General features: G+C 37.5%; 1 protein-coding gene and 2 pseudogenes across 1 annotated transcript; 1 reads left to right on the top strand and 2 right to left on the bottom strand.

The window, feature by feature from the left end:
• Positions 1-563: 563 nt before the first annotated feature.
• On the bottom strand, positions 564-4,324 carry LOC122663217 (putative disease resistance protein At3g14460). Its single transcript, XM_043858912.1, has 2 exons — positions 823-4,324; positions 564-650 (listed from the first exon to the last, which is right to left on the bottom strand). The coding sequence occupies exons 1-2, from the start codon at positions 4,322-4,324 to the stop codon at positions 646-648; spliced, it is 3,507 nt and encodes a 1,168-aa protein (XP_043714847.1). The 3' UTR covers positions 564-645.
• Positions 4,325-7,780: 3,456 nt separating this feature from the next.
• Positions 7,781-13,035, bottom strand: LOC122663216 (annotated as a pseudogene).
• Positions 13,036-14,786: 1,751 nt separating this feature from the next.
• Positions 14,787-21,410, top strand: LOC122663215 (annotated as a pseudogene).
• The last annotated feature ends 1,895 nt before the right edge of the window (positions 21,411-23,305 follow it).

The following is a 23,305-nucleotide window of genomic DNA, read 5'->3' as shown; positions in this document are numbered from 1 at the left end:
TCCTAGATTGCATTCCCAATTGAAAGATGAGGTTACCTAGTTAACATAACTAACAATCCTTGATTCTTAGAAATGAGGTTAGCAACTTAATGTTGGTTCTGTCTTGTTGATTGAAGCTCTCTCTTGGACAAGATGTTATAGAAGAATACTAGAGAAACAAATTTTCCAATCATTTGAATGAGATTAGCAATTTAATTATCATATAGGCTCATTAAGCAATGTTCTTTTGGAGCAGTTCAGAATGACTAGAACAAAGCAGAGAATGATGGTTTTGAAAGTGAAAAGCAAAATTTTCATGTGGGAGATCCAAACCAAATAAATGCTGAACTTGCATATGATGCAGTCTGCCATAACATAATAAATATGAAATAAAAAGTCAAAATTTTAGGTTAGGGGAGATAGAAAGTGTAATAAAAGGCCGAATATCCCTTTCGTTTTTTTTTATCAACTTTTGAAAACCCAACAAGGCATGGAAACAAACATAAATTGAAGAGTCAAGGGAACAGAGTTCAATAGTCACACTAGACAAGACCTCCCAGAAATCAAGATAAAAGATGCATTACCAAATTAAATTGACTCATGCTTGGGAAAGGGAAACAAAATCAACGAAAGTATGCTGTAGTCCAACTCACCATCTTTTTGCATTTAACCTGGCAACAAAGAGAAGAGTTAGATGAATAGAAAACTATGAATCTCCAGTTATGAAATGATATGATACAGAGGACAATAGAGACGATGAGTAGATGACTAAGAACACCAGGAATTACTGATTGGGAATGACATTGTTCAGAGGAAAATAGAGACAATAAGTAAATGACTAACCTGACGAAGAAAGACTCAATGGATTTATAACTTGGCCATCAATTTGGACAAATTGAATGTGTTCATTCTTTGACCACTCCTTGCGTCTTCCCTTGGTGCATCCTTCTACGAGAAAGGGGCAACCTTCAACATACAAAGCGGTGATGCATCGCAGTCCTCGCTCATTTCGAAGATACTTTAGTTTCTTGCACTGTTTAAGACGCAGCGTTCGAAGTGAAGAAAGGTTCCAAAGCCACTCCGGCAGAGATTCAATTTCATGAAAGTCATGTATTCCCAAATATTCTAATTGGGTGAGACTTTGAAGTTGGTCCGGGAGAGAAGTAAGCTTGGACCAGCCAATTAGAACTAAAGTTCGAAGGGATGCCAACTGTTTGAGATGCTCTAAGTTAGGAAAAGATTCCAGCTCCTCTGAAAAGCCACCAATACTCAAAAATTCAAGGGTGCGGAAGTGTTGAATCTCTGGTAAGCCAGTGAATTTTTCATTCCTTACAAAATAGAATTTCCGAATGGAGTGCAGGCCTTGTAGATCTGGCAGTGACATTAGGGAAGGGCAATCACTAATGTTTAGGAGTGCAAGAGATGATGGAAGCTTTTGCACACTCTTCTCGACTGGCTCAATAACTGCTTCAAAGTTTGGGCATTTCCGAATATCTATTTCTTGGATCTTGTCATGCAATAATCCTTGGGGCAAGAACTTCAACTCAGAAACATCATCTATAAAGAGTTTGGTGAGAGAGGGTACCTGCACGACTAATCTTGGCAATATACCATTGCTTTTTTTGATTTTGAGTAGTTTAAGCAAAGGAAACTGGCTGGGCAGGATCTTCAACTCTGGGCAATCTTCTATTGATATCCTCTCAAGGCGAGGGAAGGAAAGAAGAGAAGCTTGAGGTTCCACCCATTCTTCTAAGCTGGGCATCTTTCCAAGAGAAAACTCTTCCAAAGACGGGAATGCTGTTACAGTAATGGCAGTTTGACTACTACCACTACTACTACTGTCCCCGTGATAGAACTCGGTGCCAAGACTCTTCATCTTCTTCATTCCTTTTACACTTAGAACCTTAAGAAATGGTAATTGTCCAAATGGTGGGACACGTTCCCATCCCTCACAATTGTGTAGATAGAGTTTTACCAAGTTGGTGGTACTCATTATCCATCCAGGAAATTTTACACCTCCATAGTTTCTGATTGACAGCTTTTTCAGATTTGAGTGAGGTTGAAGTGCTTGCAATACATCGTCTTTGTCATCACCCAAATCACAACTTCCCCATGATAACCCCAACCCAACAAGATTTTTTTTTTTCATTAATTCCGCCTCTTCCGCTTCCTTTCTATTTCTCACATTCTCGAGATTGTAGATGGATAAAAAATTTCGAAGCTCTAGGTATTGGATTTCATTGATACTCTGTCCCTCATTCTGGCCCACAATAAATGACTCTAATTCATTGAGTTCAGACAATCTCCACAGCTCTAATGGCATTTGACTCCAACTTCCACCTTTCTTGTTTACTAAAAGTTGTCTCAAGTTAACCAATGTCCTCATCTCTCTGGGGAGATCTTTTAGAGGACAATCATAAAGGTTCAATGTCAGCAAGTTGTAAAGGCAAGTGATAGATTCAGGTAATGCTTCAATTGGATTGCCCATGAGGTTAAGGTACCTTAAGTGTTTCAATATCTTAATGGAGGATGGTAACTCTTTGATTCCACAATTTGATATTTCTAACACACGCAAGCGCTTTACTCTCTTGAACAAAATGTGAAGGGCATCAATGGAAGGTGGATTTTTTATTGTGCATAGCAAGTGCAATGAACGTAAATTCCTTGCCTTACGTAAGTCCTTTTGAATCATTTTTATATCTCGATCCAGAGACAGCCTTAAATGAAAAACACTAGAGTTGTTTTTTAATTCTTCAGCCCCACCAATCACACATTCAGACTTTGAAAGAAATTGTGCCAAATCAAATACAAGTCCATGCATCTTGAACTTGATTATATCACCAAAATCATCTTTCTCAATATCTTGGAAAAAGGAATGCCATAACAATTCGTTGAAGTAGTCATTTCCAATATCTTCTTCCTCAATTGCCCTTTTTTTAGCTCCTTTTTTTTCTTTTGGTAGAACCCTTTCATCTCCTATTGATGATGGTGATGATGATGATGACGAGTGAAGGAACCCTAAGGCCATCCATTGTTTGATCAGCCGATCTTTAAAGATATATTCACCCTTAGGAAATATTGAACAATATAAGAAACATTGTTTCAAATATGATGGCATATGATCGTAACTCAACTTCAGTGCAGGAAGGATTTCATCTTTATGACAAGCCCAAATTTCACTATCCTTTATTGACTCCCATTCTTTTTCACCTATTTTTTTACGCATTATGCCTCCTAATGCTTTTGCAGCTAAAGGTAAACCTTCACACTTCTTTGCAATTTCCATTCCAATAGCCTCCATTTCTGGAGTCACTTGGATCCCTCCATTTCCAAATGCTTTATTCTTAAGAATCGTCAAGCATTCATCATCTATTAAACATTGAAGATGGTAAGTTTGAAGTGAACCGCCCATGATTGATGCAACTTCATCACTACGAGTAGTAGCAATGATTTTGCTACCCCTAGAACCAATGCTTAAGGAAGTCTTAAGCATATCCCATTTCTGAGCATCACAATTCCATACATCATCCAACACAAGCAAAAATCGGTTCTCATTCAATTTTTCTCTCAGATTTTGTTGAATCACATCAAGGGATGATATTTGACAAGTATCACGGGTAATGGCTTCTGTGATTTGTATTAAAATTTTCTTCAGCTCAAAATCTGTAGAGACATGTACCCAGTATTTTGAATCAAAATACTTGGTTACCTCATCATCATTATAGACCAATTTGGCAAGAGTGGTTTTTCCAAGCCCTCCCATTCCAACTATGGTAAGGACTGAAAGTATCTCTTGGGTGTCAGAGCTGCTAATTAACTTATTTCTTATCTTCAACTTATCATCTTCCCTTCCAATAACATCCTCGGAATCAGCTACAAAAGCAAAGGTTTCTGGGGTTTTATTGTTCTGAAGATTTGCTGTCACAGATTCCTTAATAATCTTGAAAAAATCCAAGTCTCTTTTAATTTCATCAAACTTCTTGTTTATGTCCTTAATCTTATGAGCCATTCGAAGACGAAAACCAACATTAATGAAGGATGAGGAGAAGGGGCATACCTTGTTTGTGGAAACCTGAAGTCGTACTTTATGAAAATAAAATTCATCCAATACGTCTTCAGCTTCATAAGCTACTTCTTTAAGCCTTCTCAGAAGTTCTCTCACATCCTTCTTTTCTACTTGTTGTTTCTCAGCATCCTGCACTAATGCTTGGATATAAGTCAAGGTGTCTCTCAACTTCTCCAGATCTTCCTTCACACCCCATGCGAGGTCAATCTCTTGGGTAGCCACAGAGATCAGCACCTTCAAGATTTCCCCAACACCATTCACAAGAATTGTTTCAGCCATCCTTCCTTCTCTCTCTACTGGACTCTCAACTCTTGCAAGTGATCGAACTGAACCGGATGGAGTCTTTGGAAACTAAATAAAACACAAAGACTTGAGATGTAAAGGTCGAGTCAGTCAATGGGATTCACCGATTTTCTCCCTGTGAAAGCATCATTGCATCTTTAATCATCCGAGCGTGTGGATCCCTCAAAAGTCTTTTAGAAAAAGAAAAAGCAGTCTACAATTACCACTATATAAAAGTAAAGATGGGTGGACTAAACGAAACCAAAGATGCCTACTCCTAATCCTATGCACTAAACGAAACCAAAGATGCCTCTGGATTTTTATTTTTTTTTTTTAATTTGCATATCTGATGTTTCATTTTCAGCTTCTCCTTTTCCACCCAATGGATTTTTTCTTTTTCTATTTTTTTTCCACAATTGGGTATGAAAATTTAAGGACATCAATATGTTAGGGAGTTGTGGGGACTGTGGTAAAACACATCTTAAAAAACCAGGCATTATAAAGGAGAGTGCGCAAATACCCATAAGTACGTCTTTACATCAGGCTATTCACTTTTGATGTGGGATTATTACTTCCGCTTTTCGTGTAGAATTCTAACAATCTCCCCCTCCATGCAGGAGTTACTGAGACCTTCTCCATCACCTCCTCAATGTGAGAGCATTGAAAATCTTCTCTGACTTCATTCTCAAAGGCACATTAGGTTCTCACACCATGGCTTTGTCCCTATAACGGAAGAGGATATGGATAAACCCAATTCAAATTCGAATTCTGAGTTGATCAAGTCAGCGCATGTTATCAGGACTCTAGATCGTTGATAGTTCCTCCAACTTAGTAGATAAGAGTTTGAAACAAACTCAATCTCTTTTTCAAATGTAAACACCGTTGTACATTCAAATTATTGTTACACAATATATTTATAAATACAAGACCCTATCAGCAATATGAGATAGGGAAGAATTCCAACAATTCAAAACTTCTAACTGTCCCTATTTTGGCCTTGCCACGTCTTGACCCTACCATAACTTGATTATGATGCCACTTGTTAGGGACTTGGGTAGAATTCATCCTCATGTTGAGAAACCCTTTGCTTACAATGCAGGATCACGAATCCAGTGCACCGGTTTATAGTCTGATTGGACATCAACCATTGGCTTACCAAAATTCGTAATGCCACACTACAACAAATGGAATCTCTCAGGTCAAAGGGCCATCGAGTGGCGGGTAAGTATATCACACACACAACCAGTAGCAGTACATAAGATATACGTACCAGATTCTCGTCTATACACATTTTCGACGTGTACCCACATCCATGCACCGAAATCTCCATTTCTCGTGACATGCGATATGAAAACCATATAAACAGGATGTCCAGTCCCGTTCTCAGTTTAGACAAGTTTTAGGTAAAGACCTATGGAACATTCTTATAAGCCCAAATAAAATAATAAAATGTAACAATTAAATTCAATAATTTAATAATTCGGGTTTAATGGACACACAATTCCAACAATCTCCCACTTGTACATGAAAGCCAATTGCCAACAAAAGTTACACTCATGCTCTCAATATGGAGAACCCTATTCTACCATACTCTCAACCCTCTCTTGCTAACTCTGTATTGCAAGAACAAGTCACTCCGGCCCAATTCTTGATGCAACAACAACTATAGGTGACGATACACCCTTACCCCTTGTAGTTGTAACTGTCGATGAAGCAACCACTGGAGTCGACGCAATCATGGCTAGAGACTACGCAACCTTGCCTTGAGCAGCAGTGGAGTTGAATTCCGACGGGAGAATCTTCTTCCCTGGTCCATAGCGTTGACTAGAAGTCTGCCATTGATTCTCAACCTACATTGCAACATGTTGTTGTTCTCCTTGGTTGTTAGATGGGGCCTCCACCGTTCTCGGACAAGACTTATTTGTATGGCCATAAATACTGTAAGTGGAGTAAAGCGGGGGAACCCAGTCGTACTCCACTGGTTGTTCCGGGATTGTTCCATCATCCAAAGCAATGGGAATAGAAGAGGGTAAACCATCTGAGGCCTTAATGGAAACGCAGAACCTTGTAAACGAAAGTCATTCCCGTTGTGAGGTCTGACAATTAGCGCAGATAGGTCTCCCCAGCACGCTGGCTATTTGCCCCAAAAAAGTAGCACCCCAGAAGTGCAAATTTAGGCCATAGAGTCTAACCCATAGAGGGAGCTCAGTCTCCTCCCTTTTGGTTAGCGAGACCTCCGGAGACCAAGGTCATAAAATTAAAGGATGATTACCCAAAGTCCAAGGGCCTTCATCTAAGATTTGACGACTTAGTTCTGTCCCCTGAAAATCAAAGATGAAAATTCCAAGATGAAAATTCCGTTGTCTAGACCAAAAAATTTGACCTCGCCGACATGCGCCCACTTCTCCATGGCAAATCGTTTCATAGAAGAAAATGAAGGTCTTGGTCCAAAAACAAAGCCTACTAAAGCAAATTCCCATCGATCCTTTTCAGCCGCAATGTCGTCAGTTTTGCAATGCGCCACCTTCTTCCCATCAACCATTGATGGTTAAAGTCATCAGATCCATCTTTTATCTGCCCACCCGGGAATAGGCTGCTAACCCAAGACCGTTGCCGATCAGTCCTCACACCACCATCATCGATATTGGGAGGGGGAGGGGGAGGAGGGGGGGAAGTGCATTGGGTGCTCCAGAAGTAGAGGCACCGGTGACCATGAACTAACGGAAACCTAAAAAACAACTTAGTGCCCGCTTGATAACCTTATGGGTGTTTCTGTTCTAGTTATATGCTGAGAAATAATAGATCAGTTTTTTCATTTTCTGTGCTGAGAAACCGTTTTTAACCTGCTTGGTAAACCTATTTTGGAAACGTTTCCACTCCTCAAGACTTTTCCAAACATCCCCAACAACTGCACTATAACCAAACCCATCTTTTCCAAATTCCAACTGCAACTTCAAAAGCTTAAAGATCAAACTGTGCGTATGTAGCACAGATCATGGAGAAATGGGTTTTAACTCCCAACTCTAACCATTAACAAAGTTTTATAAAGTTGAGGGCTTGAGGCCCTTGAGGGGTAAGGAGAAGAAGAAGAAGAAGATTTAGTTGCAGGTTTTGCTTCATCTGAAAACAGAGTTTTAACAGAAAAAAATCCATCCTTTTATATGATGGAAAGAAAATAAGAACCAAAAAAGGGGAAGAAAGAAACAAATTAGAAGAGAAGTGAAAAACAATCGATCTGAGATGGGTTTATTATTGATTGAACTGCAAAGGGCATCAAGAACCAGACCATCTTCATTCCAAGTTTCAATTTGAAATATAAATTAAGGCATGGATAATAACTTCATTCTCGAACCGGGAAGAAAAGCTAATATTAATTCAAAATTACCCATTTCTTTTTTACATGATCAAAAAGGGTAATACAAAAGGGGAAGGATTGAAGATTGGGAGACATTTAAAGAAGAAAAGAACATCCTTAATTTTAAGGAACACAGAAGAGCTCCACCTACCTTGTTTCTATTATCTAATTCATCCCTTCTTTCTTTCATGGACTCCAAATGCCCCAAATCCTCTCCCCAATAAAACTCACGAAGCGCCTTACTGATCCTTTCTCCACCACTTCCTCTCCTCCGCAACCACCACCACCACCACCGCATCCAACTCATCCATCTCATGCCGGACAACCGAACTCTCCCCAAAATGCTTCACATCGTTGTTACAACCGTGACCACCTCTTTTCTTTCTCTCTCTTTTGTTCTTAGGGTTAACTCTCTGTTGCAGCAACCGATCTTTGAAGCCATCAAGGATCTCGTGAATGAGTTGACGGTTACGTGAAGAATCCCATCGAACCCAGAAACTCATATAACACCTGAAACAGTTGCAGTTAAACGAAGCACGATGATCACCACCGCTACCACTAGCAACAAAAACCTTCTGGTTCTGATCGTTTCTTCTACCGTCCGACGAGTTTCCGGTACAAGAGATGAGATAAGCCAACACCTCTCTTTTTTCAAGAGAAAGCGCCACCTTAACAGTCAGAAGAGTTGCAAGTAAAAACGCCAGATGACAGCGAGAGAGCAAGAGAGCGAGAGAGAAAAACAAAGACAGCGAGAGAGCGAGTGATTAGGCATGGATTTCAAGTTTATCAGGAACAAGTTTGCAATTTTGTGCTGATAAATGAAAAAAAAATGTTGGAAATGTTCTGTCAAAAGTTTTCTGCAAGCTTAAATTTTAATTTTTATTTTAAAAAATAGTCATAAAAAATACTTCGTTAGTAAACGGTTTTTAGGTATTTTTTCGTTTTTCAGAATGAAAATACATCAGAAACTATTTCTCATAATATTATCAAACGGACTTTAAAAAAGAGCAGCAAATCGCCAGAGCAGCTCAGGTTCTCGAGTAAGGTTCCTATCTCTCCTTGTTGTGTATGGGTTTTACTTTTTATTAAAATAACATAATATATAGGCGGTAATTAGAAACCCTTCTATAGGAGGGGTTGTAGGTTCGGTTTTCATTTCCAACGCTTAAGGTTGTTTTTTGAAAGTATTTTTTTGCCTGTTTCATAAGATGGAGAACCTTTCCATTCAGCAGCATTTTATCTCATATCTACATGTCTATTTTTAGATGCGGAAAAAGATGAAATAAAACCGTAGCTAAAGGCTTAATACAAGGCTTTGTTTTAGTGTTCTTTTTAGTTAGTGGAGATTCATTTAATTTCACATTAATTGTACAAAAACATTGGGTTATTGAAAACTCGAACTAATTTGGCCCTGGTTCAATTGGGTATTATCATTGAAGCATGGTTTGTGGCATGGTCTCATGTTCACTTGTAAATGTTAAACTTTACTTATTGGGTCTTTAGCTCAAATTGGTAGAGCACTTGGAACATGAAGACGTGTCAAGCATGTTTCAAGGGGATGGTGGTTCGAATCCACCATGACCCTTTTTATTCAACTGTTCATAAAAGACAATCATGAGCATCATACAATGTTTGTTTCTCTGTGTGTTTTTTTTTTTTTTTATCTTTTCTTTTTTTGTTGATAGTTTGAATGAATTTTGTTGTTTCTCCAGTTTTGAAGATGCAACAACGAATGAGACATTTCTTATTTATATTCTTTAAAACTTTTGTATGTCTAATCGATCCATAAACTTTTATAATTTATAGTGTTAATAGTATTTTTATAATTTATAGTAACCTATTAGTGTTTTTTTTTTAATATACACTTTATTTAGATTTTTAATAAATTTTAATGTCCTACCACCATCCATGATTTTATATGTATTTTAGTAAAAATGTAAATTTTGTAATTTATATTAATCAATACAAAACTGTTATAGAAACGAGTTTTATCAAACTCCTTTCAGTATTAATAGTATTCTAGATACGTTTCTGGAACAGGTTTATCAAACACCTTTTTGGAAGTTAGTAACGTCATTTTGATAACAGTAACACCAAAATATGTTTTTAGTCAAAAACGGCACAGAAACACTAGTAATGTTGTCAAAGAGTGCCTTAGACATGGAAGTCACTCTCACTCTACATGAATTAGTGACAACTTGGCATCTCATCATGAGGGAATGTGCTTTTTATTATTTTTTATATAGATGGTTTACTCAAACCATCTAATAAATACAATTAAAGTTTTCATTTATGAAAAATGACAACGCGTTTTGAACGTTTATTCAATCAAACCCGTTTTTTCTCAATTTTTTCAAAACAGTTCGATAATTCACATTTAAAATGACAAAAAAAAAATGGTGCACCATTTTATGGAAAATTATCGTCCTTAGTATTGGGGGTAGTGTTGTGCACATCGTGCGGTGCAGCACCACCCATGTGTGCACAGTGGGCCTCACCGTGCACACATGGACGATACTGCAACGCACAATGCGCATAGCACCCCCAATACTAGGGCGATAAGGACCCTCATTTTGTTAGCATTTTAACATTTAAACGTGTTTTAACTTTTAACTAACAGAGTTACTACTATGGACTATGGAGTATGAACCCACCGACGCACCTTACCATGGACCATCGTAAACAAAGTTAGGTGCCCTTTCTATTTTTTTTCGTTTCTAATAATTGATTTGAGGGATCGTAAAATATTTCTCAAACTTATTGAAAAAGGTCTTATCAAAAAACACTTATTGACTTTATCAAAAAAAACAAAAACACTTATTGAAAAGAATACTATCGGTATGGAGTATGGACCCACTGACGCACCCTACCATCTTTGTTTTTTTGTGAATACGCACGCTCCATAGACCATCGCTCATCAAAAACAACGTTAGGTACCCTTTGTTTTTTTGTCGTTTTTCCTTTGTCTGTGCGCTGTCCTGACATATTTTGCGTACGAAATGGGAGTGACATCATGAGGTTTTTCTAAGGTGGTCGCCATTTTTCTATTGCCTCGATAGTGGCGATGCACACGCATAGAGAAAGAAAGAGAAAAAGCCTAATTTTTTTTTGTGGGTGAAAGTTATCTTTTTACTATATGAAAAAAATCTCCGCCCCTTGTTTTGACAAGAGAAATGGAAACTTGGAAATACTGGCGTAGACCACCATTCTTGTACAGAAACTTATTATTATTATTTTCTTTTAAAAAAAGAACGTTATTTGAATACGTATGATGCGCTGTCCCTATGCCCAGACATAGAGACATATAAAATGACCACTGCTGACATAAAATAAAAGAATTTTCCAAGAATTGGATGGTCATTTTGCATTTAACTATCTGGTGTATAGGGTCAGCGCACTGCACTCACCTAAGTTGCATTCTTTTCCTTTTATTTTTATATTTGTTTTTGTAGAAAGACCCCCACGGGGTCTAATGGTTATCTAATGGTTAATGTGATCCCTCTTTGTAGGTGTTCTTATGAAAATTATATTAAAGAATAATGTTTTTGGTCTTGGAGTAGAAGGTGCCGGGCTCTATTCCTACTCATTACATGAAATGGCCTGTTTGTCTATCGTAAGCCTATTATTCTTCCTGTCTTATCTCCATAACTATTGTTTTCTCTGAGATCTAACTTAGGTATTGAAGAGTTCTTCTCCCTTTTCCCCCCTCTCTCTCTCAGGTCATCTCTATGTCTTCTTTGGACTCTCTGGTGTGCATGATTCAACCTGACGGATCTTGACGGCAACAATTAGAAAAATCAGGAATTGGATCAATGAATTAGCCGATTGGATAGGAATCGACTGACACCGATCTCGATTTCCACCGTTCCTAATTGTTGCTTCATGAATTGGAATCGATTCAACCGATTCCTAGTCATTTTCTTTGTAATCCATCTTGAATTGGATCGATTTTTTATTCTTGAACCTATTCGATTTTCACCATAAAATAACTTAGATTCTGGATTTCTAAACCAATTCAGATCAACTGGAATTGTAATCCTCTCTGACCGATTCCATTTTCAATTCGAAGTTTTAAAACCTTGTTTGGTACCAATTCTTAGAACCATCAATTTCCCACAAGATAGGGAAGATACAAAGAAACTTCACATCCAATAATTGATTGAGGGATCGTAAAATATCTCTCAAACTTATTGAAAGGTTTCTACCAATATGTAGTATGGACCCACTGACGCACCCTACCATCGACCATCGTAAACGAAGTTAGGAACCCTATGTTTGTTTTTTCGTTTCTAATAATTGATTGAGGGATCGTAAAATATCTCCCAAACTTATTGAAATGAGAGTGACATCATGAGATTTTCCAAACGTCTCGTCCATTTTCCTTTTGCTTCGATGGTGACGAAACACACACGCAGGGAGAAAGAAAGAAAGGGAGAGATTTTTTTTTTTTTTTTAAATGTTACCTGGGGTGTGTGGTGCGCTACTCTACAACCCGATATAGGAATACATAAAATTACCTCCGCACCCCAATAGAAGGACATAATTTCTCAAAAATGGGATGATCATTTCGCATGTCACTATGTTTGGGCGAGCAGCGCATCGCAAACACCTTAATGGCATTTTCTTTCTTTCATTTTTATTTTATTTTGGTAGAAAGACACCCCCCCCAAAGGATCTAATGGTTATCTAATGGTTAATGTGATCCCTCTTCTAGGTGGTCTTATGAAAATTAAATTAAAGAATAATGGTTTTTTGTCTTGAAGTAGAAGGTTCACTGGCACCTTCCAGGCTCTGTTTTTTTTTTTATAACAAGATTTATTGACGCTGGAACAAAGTTCCAGACCAGTCAAAGTACAATGGTAAGAAAATACACAGGGGGGGGGGGGGGAGAAGAAGTCCAGGCCAATTGAGATTGGGTAGTAGATCCAAGCGTTGCTAAACAGTCAGCAACCGCATTTGCCTCTCGAAGGGTATGCTGGTAAGTAACTGAAGTAAAGTGTTGGGCTACAGTAGTGCAATCCTCAATAGCGGTAGCAAATCTCCATGGAGGGACTTGCAAAGGATTGTTGAAGAGATGAACCACAAGCCAATTATCGCTCTCTATAATGAGCCTGTTGAAACCCATTGCAACAGCCATTTGCAAAGCTTTCCGGATTGCTAAGGCCTCTGCTGCAAGCGCATACTTTCTCCCAATTCCGTGAGCAAAACTGCAAATAAAATTAGAGTTGTGATCTCGACAGACTCCACTTATCCCAGTATTATCTGGGTTACCACTGCTGGCTCCATCTACATTGAACTTCATGACACCATCAGGAGGGGCGATCCACCTATTCCAGGCTCTGTCGCTACTCATTACATGACATGACCTATTTGTCAATTATGTGATTATGTGAGCACATGATTTGGTGAACCTAATGGGAACGAGTGACACACATTTTGTTAGAAAAAGAATTGGACAAACGATTCGAGGCCAAAACGTTTCCAATAATATTGCATTGTTTAATGTCACCAAAAATAGTAATATATAAATGGGTAAAGGTTTTCTTAGACACTAGTGTAAGGAAAAATGCACAATACACCAATGAGAGTTTGGATAATAGAATCATCCATACAGGGTCCCAATGTTAGAATAGAAGGGAGAGTGTTAGTGTAAACCCCATGTTTATTATGTGAAAAGTGTATATTGGAATCTGCAAAAGGGTGGTGTATGCTTCATTTCCCTATATAAATAAGGAAAGATGTTTTCTATCCAGGAGCGTGGCTTATATGCCTACCCTTCTACCACTAAGCTACTGAGGAAGAACTCCCTTAAGCCTCATTTGTTTAGCGGAATAGTTTGCAAGGGGTGGGAAAATTGTGGTAAAATACTAATATGGCATTGCAACAATCCCAACCCAGGCTATTTGTTTGTAAAGGGATGAGAATATTGAGATAATGGAAGGAACATAATCTTTACCATTGTCTGCTGACATGGCATTACATGTCCCATAATTTTCCCACTCCTTGGTTTAACAAAGTCCTACGAAATATGTGTGATTTTGTAACTTTCCCATGGAATAGTATAGTAATCAATCAACTTTTTACTTTTCCAAGCACATGGGACCCACCCATCAGTAATCTCACAACTCTCTCACCCCATAAACCCTTTTAAACAAACGAAGCCTTAAGAATGCTGACTCTCATTCTTTGGACCAACCTATGACCGAACAAAATGGATTCCTCACTGGTTTTTTTACATACACAGGAAGAAAAGTTGTCATTGTTGCTCCTTGGGTCGATCTCTCTTCTCTGCCAATAAGGGGTAGAGATGTCATTTCATAAGAGGATGTGAAAGATAGATAGATACATACATGGGAGCTAGCACTGGCCCGGGCCACATGTAAGTGCTCCTGGATAGAAAACATTTCACCTATAAATAATTAAATTGCCACATAAAAATGTCCTAATTAAGATCACTAGTGAAAAAATCGCCGGCCAGGACAGATCCTACCTTGACTCAGAGGGTCCACTTGTGCTCTTGATTAACCCTTAAAAAAAAATTAAAGAGATCATAAAAGGGGGAGGGAGGAGGGGGGAGGGGGAAGAGAGGCGTTTTTTCAGATTACCAACAAACACATCCAAGCTAGGGAAGATGGAAAAGAAAAGTGTAGCACAACTGGTTCTAAATCTTTCGATACTGGTTAGTCTTTTGTCATTAATTTCCATAGGCGCCATGGCAGTTCCACCACTAGCCTTGCCGGGTTGCTTAGAAAAATGTGGAAATATGAGCATACCCTACCCATTTGGTGCATGTCAAAGAAGGTTGCTTCAGGGATCCTGGTTATCTGATAACATGCAAGGCCTTGGATGCAGGCAGCCCCCTCAAAGCCTATCGAGGAAATGGTAGCCGTGAGGTTGTTGAGATATCATTATTGGAAGCTCAACTCGTAGTGAGGGGTAAAAATTATGCTTATAAATGCTTCAATGCTACAAGCAATGGAACCGGAACGGAAAGTAGTAGAGACTACACGTACAACCTGACCCGATCCCCATTCACGTTTTCAGCCAGTCGCAACAAGTTCACAGCCATTGGATGCGACACCATTGCCTACATAAGCACGATGAATGGGGACATGGATTTTACGAGTGGGTGCGTATCTCTGTGCACAAAGCATGGATAGTGTGAAAAACGGGTCTTGCTCTGGAATTGGTTGTTGCCAGAGCTCAATTCCTTTGGGCCTCAAAAGTGTGTACGTGACTCTTGAGAATAAACAAGACCACTCCAAGTTCAACCCTTGCAGCTTTGCTTTCTTGGCCGATCAAAACCGGTTCACCTTCAGAGTATCAGATCTATCGACTCAAACATTGAACAGATCGAATTTTCCAGTGGTGTTCGACTGGGCAATTGGGAATCAAGCATGTGAAGTAGCAATTGGTCATGATCCGAAATCTTACGCATGTGGCCCAAATAGCTATTGCTCTGATTCTATCAATGGCCCCACCTATGGCTATCGATGTAACTGCGACGATGGTTTTGAGGGCAACCCTTATCTCCCTCAAGTAGGATGCCAAGGTAAATTAGCTTAATTCGGCAGATAATTCCTTTTGTTTCCCAAGGTCTCCCTCTTTACTTTGATGGTAGATAGCTTGGAATTATCAATTAGTGCAGTTCACTTTGGCTTTATCATCTGTTGAGACTGCTAGCAATTTGAATTCATTGTGATTCCATAATCATATTACAAAGGATTCAAATTGCTAGTTTCAACATGATATCTGAGCAGCGAGGTCAAGTGTTCGACTCCTAAAAAGTGCATTACAAGGGTTTTCTCGATATTTCTTCTTCTTCTTTAATGCTACACAAAAGAAAAATCAAGTGAACGATAGAGTGTTGAAGTATACATTTATGCTGTCCTTACCTAATAGTTAATTCAAGCTACCTTTTAAATACCACCAATAGCGAACATCATGATAGTTGAAAGAATCTTGTTTTTTCTTGAGAACCTCGTAAACCAAGCAGGAGAATAAAAATATAAAAATTACTTTTCATGGCTAGTAAATTTTTGATGATATGTTATTGTAGAGTAAGATTAATGGGATCATCTATGACGTCAGCATCTTCAAATCAGAAATACATGTGTACTATGGAATTTTGACTTTAATATAGCTAACAAATTTTCATTGTTTGTGTATTTATCGTGGATTGCCAAAGACATCAACGAATGCGATCGAAAAGGACCTAATTATCCTTGCTATGAGACTACTACTTGCACTAACACCATTGGGAGTTACAATTGCTCTTGGCCACTACGCTACTACGGTGATGGCACAATAAATGGAAGTCGCTGTACCAAAATTCATAATCCTCAGTCACCAATATACATTATTGCAAGTATCATCAGTTTATCACCCACCAATGTCCTTTTAACATAAATTTGTGATGTCACATTTCAATCACATGATACGTAATATCATATTTATTTTTTGTTCCCAGATTTTGGGACCCACATCCTTCTATTGAACTGTTAATGTTAATGGAGAGGTCTAGTGAGAGACCAAAGGGGGAAGTCACAATCAAGCAAGATTCTAAAACTCGGGTTTTGATTAGTCAGAAATCGAGTTTGTCTCAGTTTCGATCATATCTCAATCGAAACTAGGAATTTTCTCTAGGCTAACTCGAACCTTGGTTTCGACGTCTAGAAATTGTTTTTTTGCCCTGGTTCTTGTACCAATTAAAGTTAATTTGGTGTGTGCGAATACTGTCAAAATCGCTCTGAATGAAAATGTTTTTTTGGACAGAAAAACAAATGAATATTTTCCTGTACTTTTGATTTTTAGCAATGTTTTACCATATTAAGATTTATGAAATTTTTAGATTTGAGAAAATCCCTAACATTAGAAAGTAGAAAATTACACCTACCATCAAAAATTCAGTTTTCGTTCTTGAACTGGGGGGTTGACTTTTTTTTCTTTTGAAATTTGATTTTTTAACTATTTTTATTGGATTCAAATAGGAGGTATTTGCTTATTTATGAATAATATCTTAAGTAAATGAAATACGAATACAAAACCATTTACTTAAATGATATTTAAATGATAAATGATATTAGGCATAAATACATGTTTGTCCTGGTTTCTGGCATAAATATTGTTTGTCCTAGTTTCGAGCCAAGTTTTTCCAATTTTCGATGGACATAAGTGTCGAAACTATCAAAATATAGCCGAAACTAGTCGAAACCATTGAGTTTCGGTTGAAACCATGAATTTTATAAATTCCCCCTTCAACTCGTCTCAGAAACTTGGGAAATCGAGTTAACTCGGTGGCTTCAACAGGTTTCGATCGAGTTCTTCTTCCAACTGAGTCAACCAGTTCTCCAGTGGGCCCATAGCCCACACCAGCCTCTTCTCTCTATTTTCTCTCACTGCTCCGGACCCGGACACATTTAGCTAGGTCAAGTGGTTGTCTCTATTCTCTAACCATCCATTAATAAAGTGGTTCATGTGGGGTCCCATGGTTCAAAACATAATATCAGAATTTATTAGTTGAATCGACCTATTTGAATCAGAATGGACTGATCCTGATCCTGATTATGCTTGAATATTCTCAAAATCTTATTTTGGAATGATCATGATTGCAGATATTGATCTTTCAATTTAGCCAATGTCTCTTTCTCTTACTCACTAAATATGCAGAACATCAATGAAACTTACCTCTTCTACTTAGATTTACAAGAGTAGTGAGTTAAAAATTTCCAAATCTGAAAGAACTGTGGAAATGTATGCCTTCTTGATTTCATTTTCTAGGGTTTGATCAATTCTGTTTGATTTCTGGCCAATTCTGCCTCATTTATGGCCAAATCTGATCTAGATCCTAATAAGAATTAATGGAGACAGATCCCATATCCGATTCCAAGTTTATATACTTTGATCAGCTAGGTTTGGACAACCATTCATGACTCACGAGTCTAGTGAACCACAAGTGTTGGTTTTCCGGACCAACAACAATTTTGGTGCTTAAGATTAAGCTTAAGATGGTGGGTACTTTCCGGAGTTCAAACCAAAAGTGCAAATCTGGAGCTCTAAACATTCTTGAGTAAGGTTGTTAGTTGGTTTCGTTTTGGGATTTTCACGTATTCGGTCTAATTCAGTTTTATACAGTTATGAAATTTCAGTTCTTACAAAACTTTGGTTTGGGTATTGTTTCATTTTATTCAATTCAAGTTTGATTTTATTCAGTTTAATCCGGTTTGGTTCAATTCAACTATTCAGTTTTTACTTAAAATCAAAACCGAACCAAAGCGAATCAAATTTCATTTTTCAAAACCAAAATTGAACCAATTTTTTGGTTTGATTTTAAAAATCCGGTTTCGGCTCAGGTTCTAAATTGACATCCTTAACCCTAGAGCCCTCATCTAACATCTTTTCCCTTTTTTTCTTTATTATGGTGTATGCCCATTGTTAACCTTTCTAACATTTTGTTACATGATCTTAGAGGGCAGGTTAACACTCATTTTTTGCTTTTTAAGTTTATTTTCCTCTTTTTTAAACATTAAACATCTTTTTTACCTCTCATTGTAAGTTATTTGAAGGGAAGGAGAATCAGATTTATACAAAATAATAAAAAAAATGAAAATATTTTAGATCATTACTCAATGACTGTGTGTGACTAACTCAAGAATTTACTAAATCTCTAGAGTAAATTGTACTTCATTTTTCAATCAAATTCTTTCGATTTGAATAGGAAAATAAGAAATATATTTTAAAATTTTAATTACCATTATTGAAATTAGTTTTAGTTAGTTGCACAGTCACGATTACAAAAATTTCCTTTTTCTTGTTTAAATTAATTTTATTTCTGTAATTTTCCTCTACTTGTGATCAACTAGATGATTCCACTCATAAAAGTCATGTACAATGACAATGAGATGTTAAAATAAGTATACAAAAATAGATTTTACTTGCAAATTTTCTTATTATTTGGATTTTATATAGAAACAAATGCAGCCTTAAAACAGAAAAAAAATGAAAAATAAATAGACTGACAGTTTAGAGTTGCACACTTTATGTCAACCTTCAATCCTAAGCCCAATGAAGACATAGTAATTAGGCTAAGTCATCAGGGCAATTTTTTAATTTATTATGTTAATATGCCAACCCCATTTCAAATAATTAATGGACTTAAACATATGTCTGAGGGTCCGGATCCTCTCCAATGAGTGTCCAATGAGACATTCAACGGCTGGGCTGACACACATCCCAGCATGCGCAGTCAGCACACCCAACCAGCCCAATCGTTGGATGCTCATTGGGCACTCCTTGGGCGACGCGCTTGTTAGAGAGGATCCTGATCCTATGTCTGAAGCCCTGCTCGAGGCAAGTTTGGCATTACTACACACCACTAGTCAGCTTACACACCTCTTCCCAAACAAAATCCCTAGTGACATGTTATGGATTAAGAAGTAAAATTATACATTTAAATCTGTTTTTTGTGTAGGTGTCGGAGCAAAGCTGCCCCTTTATTATATTTGTTTTCATTTGGTTTTTGTATTGGACTCATCAAATTTAGAGAAAAGTTCTTCCAACAAAATAGAGATGCTATTGTGGCAACAAGTGGTTTCGTATAAAGGGGTTGCAGGTATTGCCCAAATTTTTTTATTTTTATTCTCTCAAATGTGTTGCACTACCTAATGCACCTCACTTGATCATCCAACAGTCCACCCAACACTTGAGAGGATAAAAAGACTCCACCGCCCATGTTATTACGGTTGCATGCAAGAGTAAAGTGCACTGGTTAGTGCATAGCACTTTGAGAGGATGAAAATCCTATGAGTGGACGAACTAATCTTCATCCTTTTATTTTTTTCATACTTTGAAACTTTTTTGTTCTCTTGCACTTTGTCTCATTAGAAGCAAATCGAAAGGAAGGGAAATTAAATTTAAACAATAAAAAAAAAAAGAAAACTTTTCAAATCATTACTAAAAATGAATGTATAACTAAGTCAAAATCTAATTAGTAAACATATTAATTACTTTGTACTTCACTTGTCAATCAAATTCATTTGATTTGAACCAGGGAAAATATGAAGTCTATTTTTTAAATTCAATCACCATAGTTGAAAATATTTTGGAATTAGATACACAATCGTGATTACATAAGTTTCCATTTTTTTGTCTAAATTAATTTCATTTTCCCTAATTTTCCTTCACTTGTAACCAGATGGCTCCATTTATTTATAGCTAAGGTCATGTAAAATAAAAATAAGCAGATAATTTACTAAAAAATTTTCTTTTTATTTCACTTCTAAGTAGTTCTAATTAGAGAAAAAAAAAAAAAAAAAATACACCATACGTCTAGAGCTAGAAACTTATGTATAGGCTTCAATCCTAAGCCCTCACAAAACATTGCCGAGGCAGGGCAAGCATAAGCACCCACCACTAGTAGGCTTGCACAACTCTAGCCAAATAAGATCCTCAACATCTTATCAAAAATAAATAAATAAATAAAATAAAATAAGATAAGATCCTCAATATTGAAAACAAGTTTTAGATTAAAAAGTAAAATTATACATCTAAATCTGTTTTTGTGCAGGTATAAGTGCTGGCTTTCTAGTTCTACCAATCTTCATTTGGTTTTTGTATTGGGTAATTCAGAAAAGACGACTTATCAAACTCAGAAGAAAGTTCTTCCAACAAAATGGAGGTATGCTATTGAAGCAACAAATAGCTTCGCATAAAGGGGTTGAAGTTATTGCCAGGATTTTCACCATAGTAGAGCTAGAGAAGGCAACCAATAATTTCCATGACAAACGGATACTTGGCAAAGGAGGGTTTGGTACAGTTTTTAGAGAAATCTTATCAGGTGGCAAAGAAGTTGCCATTAAGAGATCAAATATAATGGACAAAGGCCAGATTATATCATTTCTAAATGAGGTTGATATCCTCTCTCAAATCAATCATAGGCACGTGGTGAAGCTTTTGGGATGTTGCCTTGAGGCAGAGGTTCCATTGTTGGTTTATGAGTTCATCTCCAAAGGGACACTCTTCCAACATATTCATAGGAATGATCAAGTGCTTTCATGGGAAGATCGTCTAAGAATTGCGGCAGAAACAGCCATCGCACTAGCCTATTTACACTCTTCTCATTCAGTCCCCATCTTTCACAGGGACATCAAGTCATCTAATATACTACTTGATGATAACTACACGGCTAAAGTATCTGATTTTGGATGTTCAAGATTGGTTCCTCTGGAACTAACTCAAGAAACAAAATTTCAAGGGACTCGTGGGTAAGTATAGACCCAGAATTTTCTCATACAAAGTCAACTAACTGATAAAAGTGATGTTTATAGTTTCGGAGTTGTTCTAGCTGAGCTTTTGACTGGGAAAATGCCATATCTAGCAAAAGGATCTGGGGAATATATAGTCCTAGCAAATTATTTTGTGTCTTCAGTTAAAAATGAGAATCTTTTTCATATTCTTGATGAGCGAATAGTAAATGATGAGAAGAAAGAACAGTTCTTGGCAGTTGCTAAGCTTGCAAAAAACTGCTTAGAGGATAAAAGGGAAGATAGGCCGACAATGAAGGAAGTTGCAAAGGAGCTTGATTCTTTGAAAATGTTATATGAGCAATCATCATTACAGAATAATCTGGAAGAGACTGAGACTGAATTTCATCTATGCGAATCATCCACAAGGTCTATTTCTGATGCATCTCTTGAAATAGAGACAGCTTGTTTATTGATTAACAAATGATGATCTTTGCAATAATGAATGACAAGGTAATCGTTTCTCTTTAGACAATCAAGCTATCTTTATTTTCATCTATATGGTAAGGTACTTTGGGAGGCCCAAAATAGATGGGTCTTTAATTGTTTCCTGACTAAATATCTGAGTTGTATTGTGAGGATAATCGCTTGTGGCTATGATCCTCTTGGGTCTTAAGAATATACTGAGTTGTCATTTAGGATGTCTTCTCCTTTATGATATATCACATGATACGTACGTAGGGATGTCAATTGCTTCATATTATTGTTGATCTAATTAGCTTTAATTAAGAAGAAGAAGAAAGGGTCATGAGCTTTCAGGTTTTCAGTTTTTATACTCATAAGTTTCTTCTTTATGCAGGTGATCGAGAGGAAAGATGTTTGCTTTTCAGCGGCACAAGAAGCTGAAATGGTTGCATTGATAAAAGGGCTGAGGCCGCATGTTAGAGTGAGTGAAGCACTTGAGGCTTATTTTCTAATTGAATTCTGAAGGAGTTGTGGAGTCTTTTTTTTTTTTTTTTTTAAATTTTTTTTTCTCTTAGATGTTGTAATCTATAGACTAGGAGTTTGTTGGCTTAGATTTACTATACTTGTCAGTTTCTTTTGAATCTAGCTTATTTTTCTGATGTAATTGTTTGTGTGTGAAGTATTAATAATTACAATGGAAGCTTGGCCTTTAATCTTGATGGGGATTTTCTTTGTGTGGGATTATTAAAAAAGTATTGTAACCAGCATTGGTTACAAGAAGATTTTTCCATATATAGAAATATTAAAAGGTGTCAATGATCCTAATAATACTGATTCCAAAGTTTTACAAAATAAAAAAAGAGAAAAAGATCTTTATTTGGTGGTTTTTCTTATGAATTTTTCTTTCGAGTTCAAAGTTCTAATCAGAGATTTCACACAAAATACTGAAGGAAAAACAGGGGTGGGGCAGTGTGACAGAGGGTGGGGTGATGCTGCAGAGGGTGGGGCACAATCGAGATAAAAGATGGGTTGGGGCGGGGCTGTACAGAATGGGGATGGGGAAATGTTGGGAGGGAGAAGGGATTGGGGCGGTGGTGTTCACGACGACAAAGAAGAAGAAAGGGCAGCTGATGTGGGCCCCACCATACTGGTTACTTGTTAAACCAATATTTTTATACGAATGCTATACATATTTGATTCAAAATTTACCTTCTTTTAATATTTTATTATTTAATTAATGCTTGCATAGTTGCATTAGATCCATGGTCCAAGGTTGGCATCTTTAACTTTCTTGGCGGCGTTCTAAGTGGCAAAAATGAAGTCGTGACCGATTGCATGGTTCTTTAAGGCTTCCTATATTTGGTAATGCAACTCACCTACAGGCTCATTCAGGGCTTGTTCGCCCTTTGTCATCTAAGACTTTGCCTTCTGGTTGGTGAATAGTACAAACTTAATCTTCGTTCATCCCTGATGATCACTAGAGTTGCTGTGGTTCTCACTGTGATCGGGAGAGGGAGACCTTGCTCTCATTGTGGTTTTCACTGGGGATGGAGGAGGCAGAACAATGCCGGCTGCTTGTCGTTGGAGATTTATCATCTGCTGCATTTGTTGTTGTATCCACACTTGCAACGCATTAAACTGTGTCATGGTGACATCGGCCTGTGGATCCGCCGGAGGGTTGTCCTGCCAGTTGTGGCTTTGGGATTCATGGCTTCAGTGGATATGATCTTGATCAGTCTCTGCGATGGGATTGGGTTGTGGTTGATGATCATCAGGAACCGACCACGTTGTTGTTCTAGTGTTCACCATGGTGGATCTTTGACATAAAAGATGCTCTTCGTTTCCCACAGACAACACCAAATGTTTCTGGCAAAAACTGTCTCCTTCCTCACGAGCAATCTTGATACCTGAAAACTA

Source organism: Telopea speciosissima, chromosome 5, assembly GCF_018873765.1.
Source record: "Telopea speciosissima isolate NSW1024214 ecotype Mountain lineage chromosome 5, Tspe_v1, whole genome shotgun sequence".
Classification (NCBI taxonomy): domain Eukaryota; kingdom Viridiplantae; phylum Streptophyta; class Magnoliopsida; order Proteales; family Proteaceae; genus Telopea; species Telopea speciosissima.
Note: the sequence above shows the minus strand (reverse complement) of the source record. Positions and strands in the feature narration are given on the sequence as shown.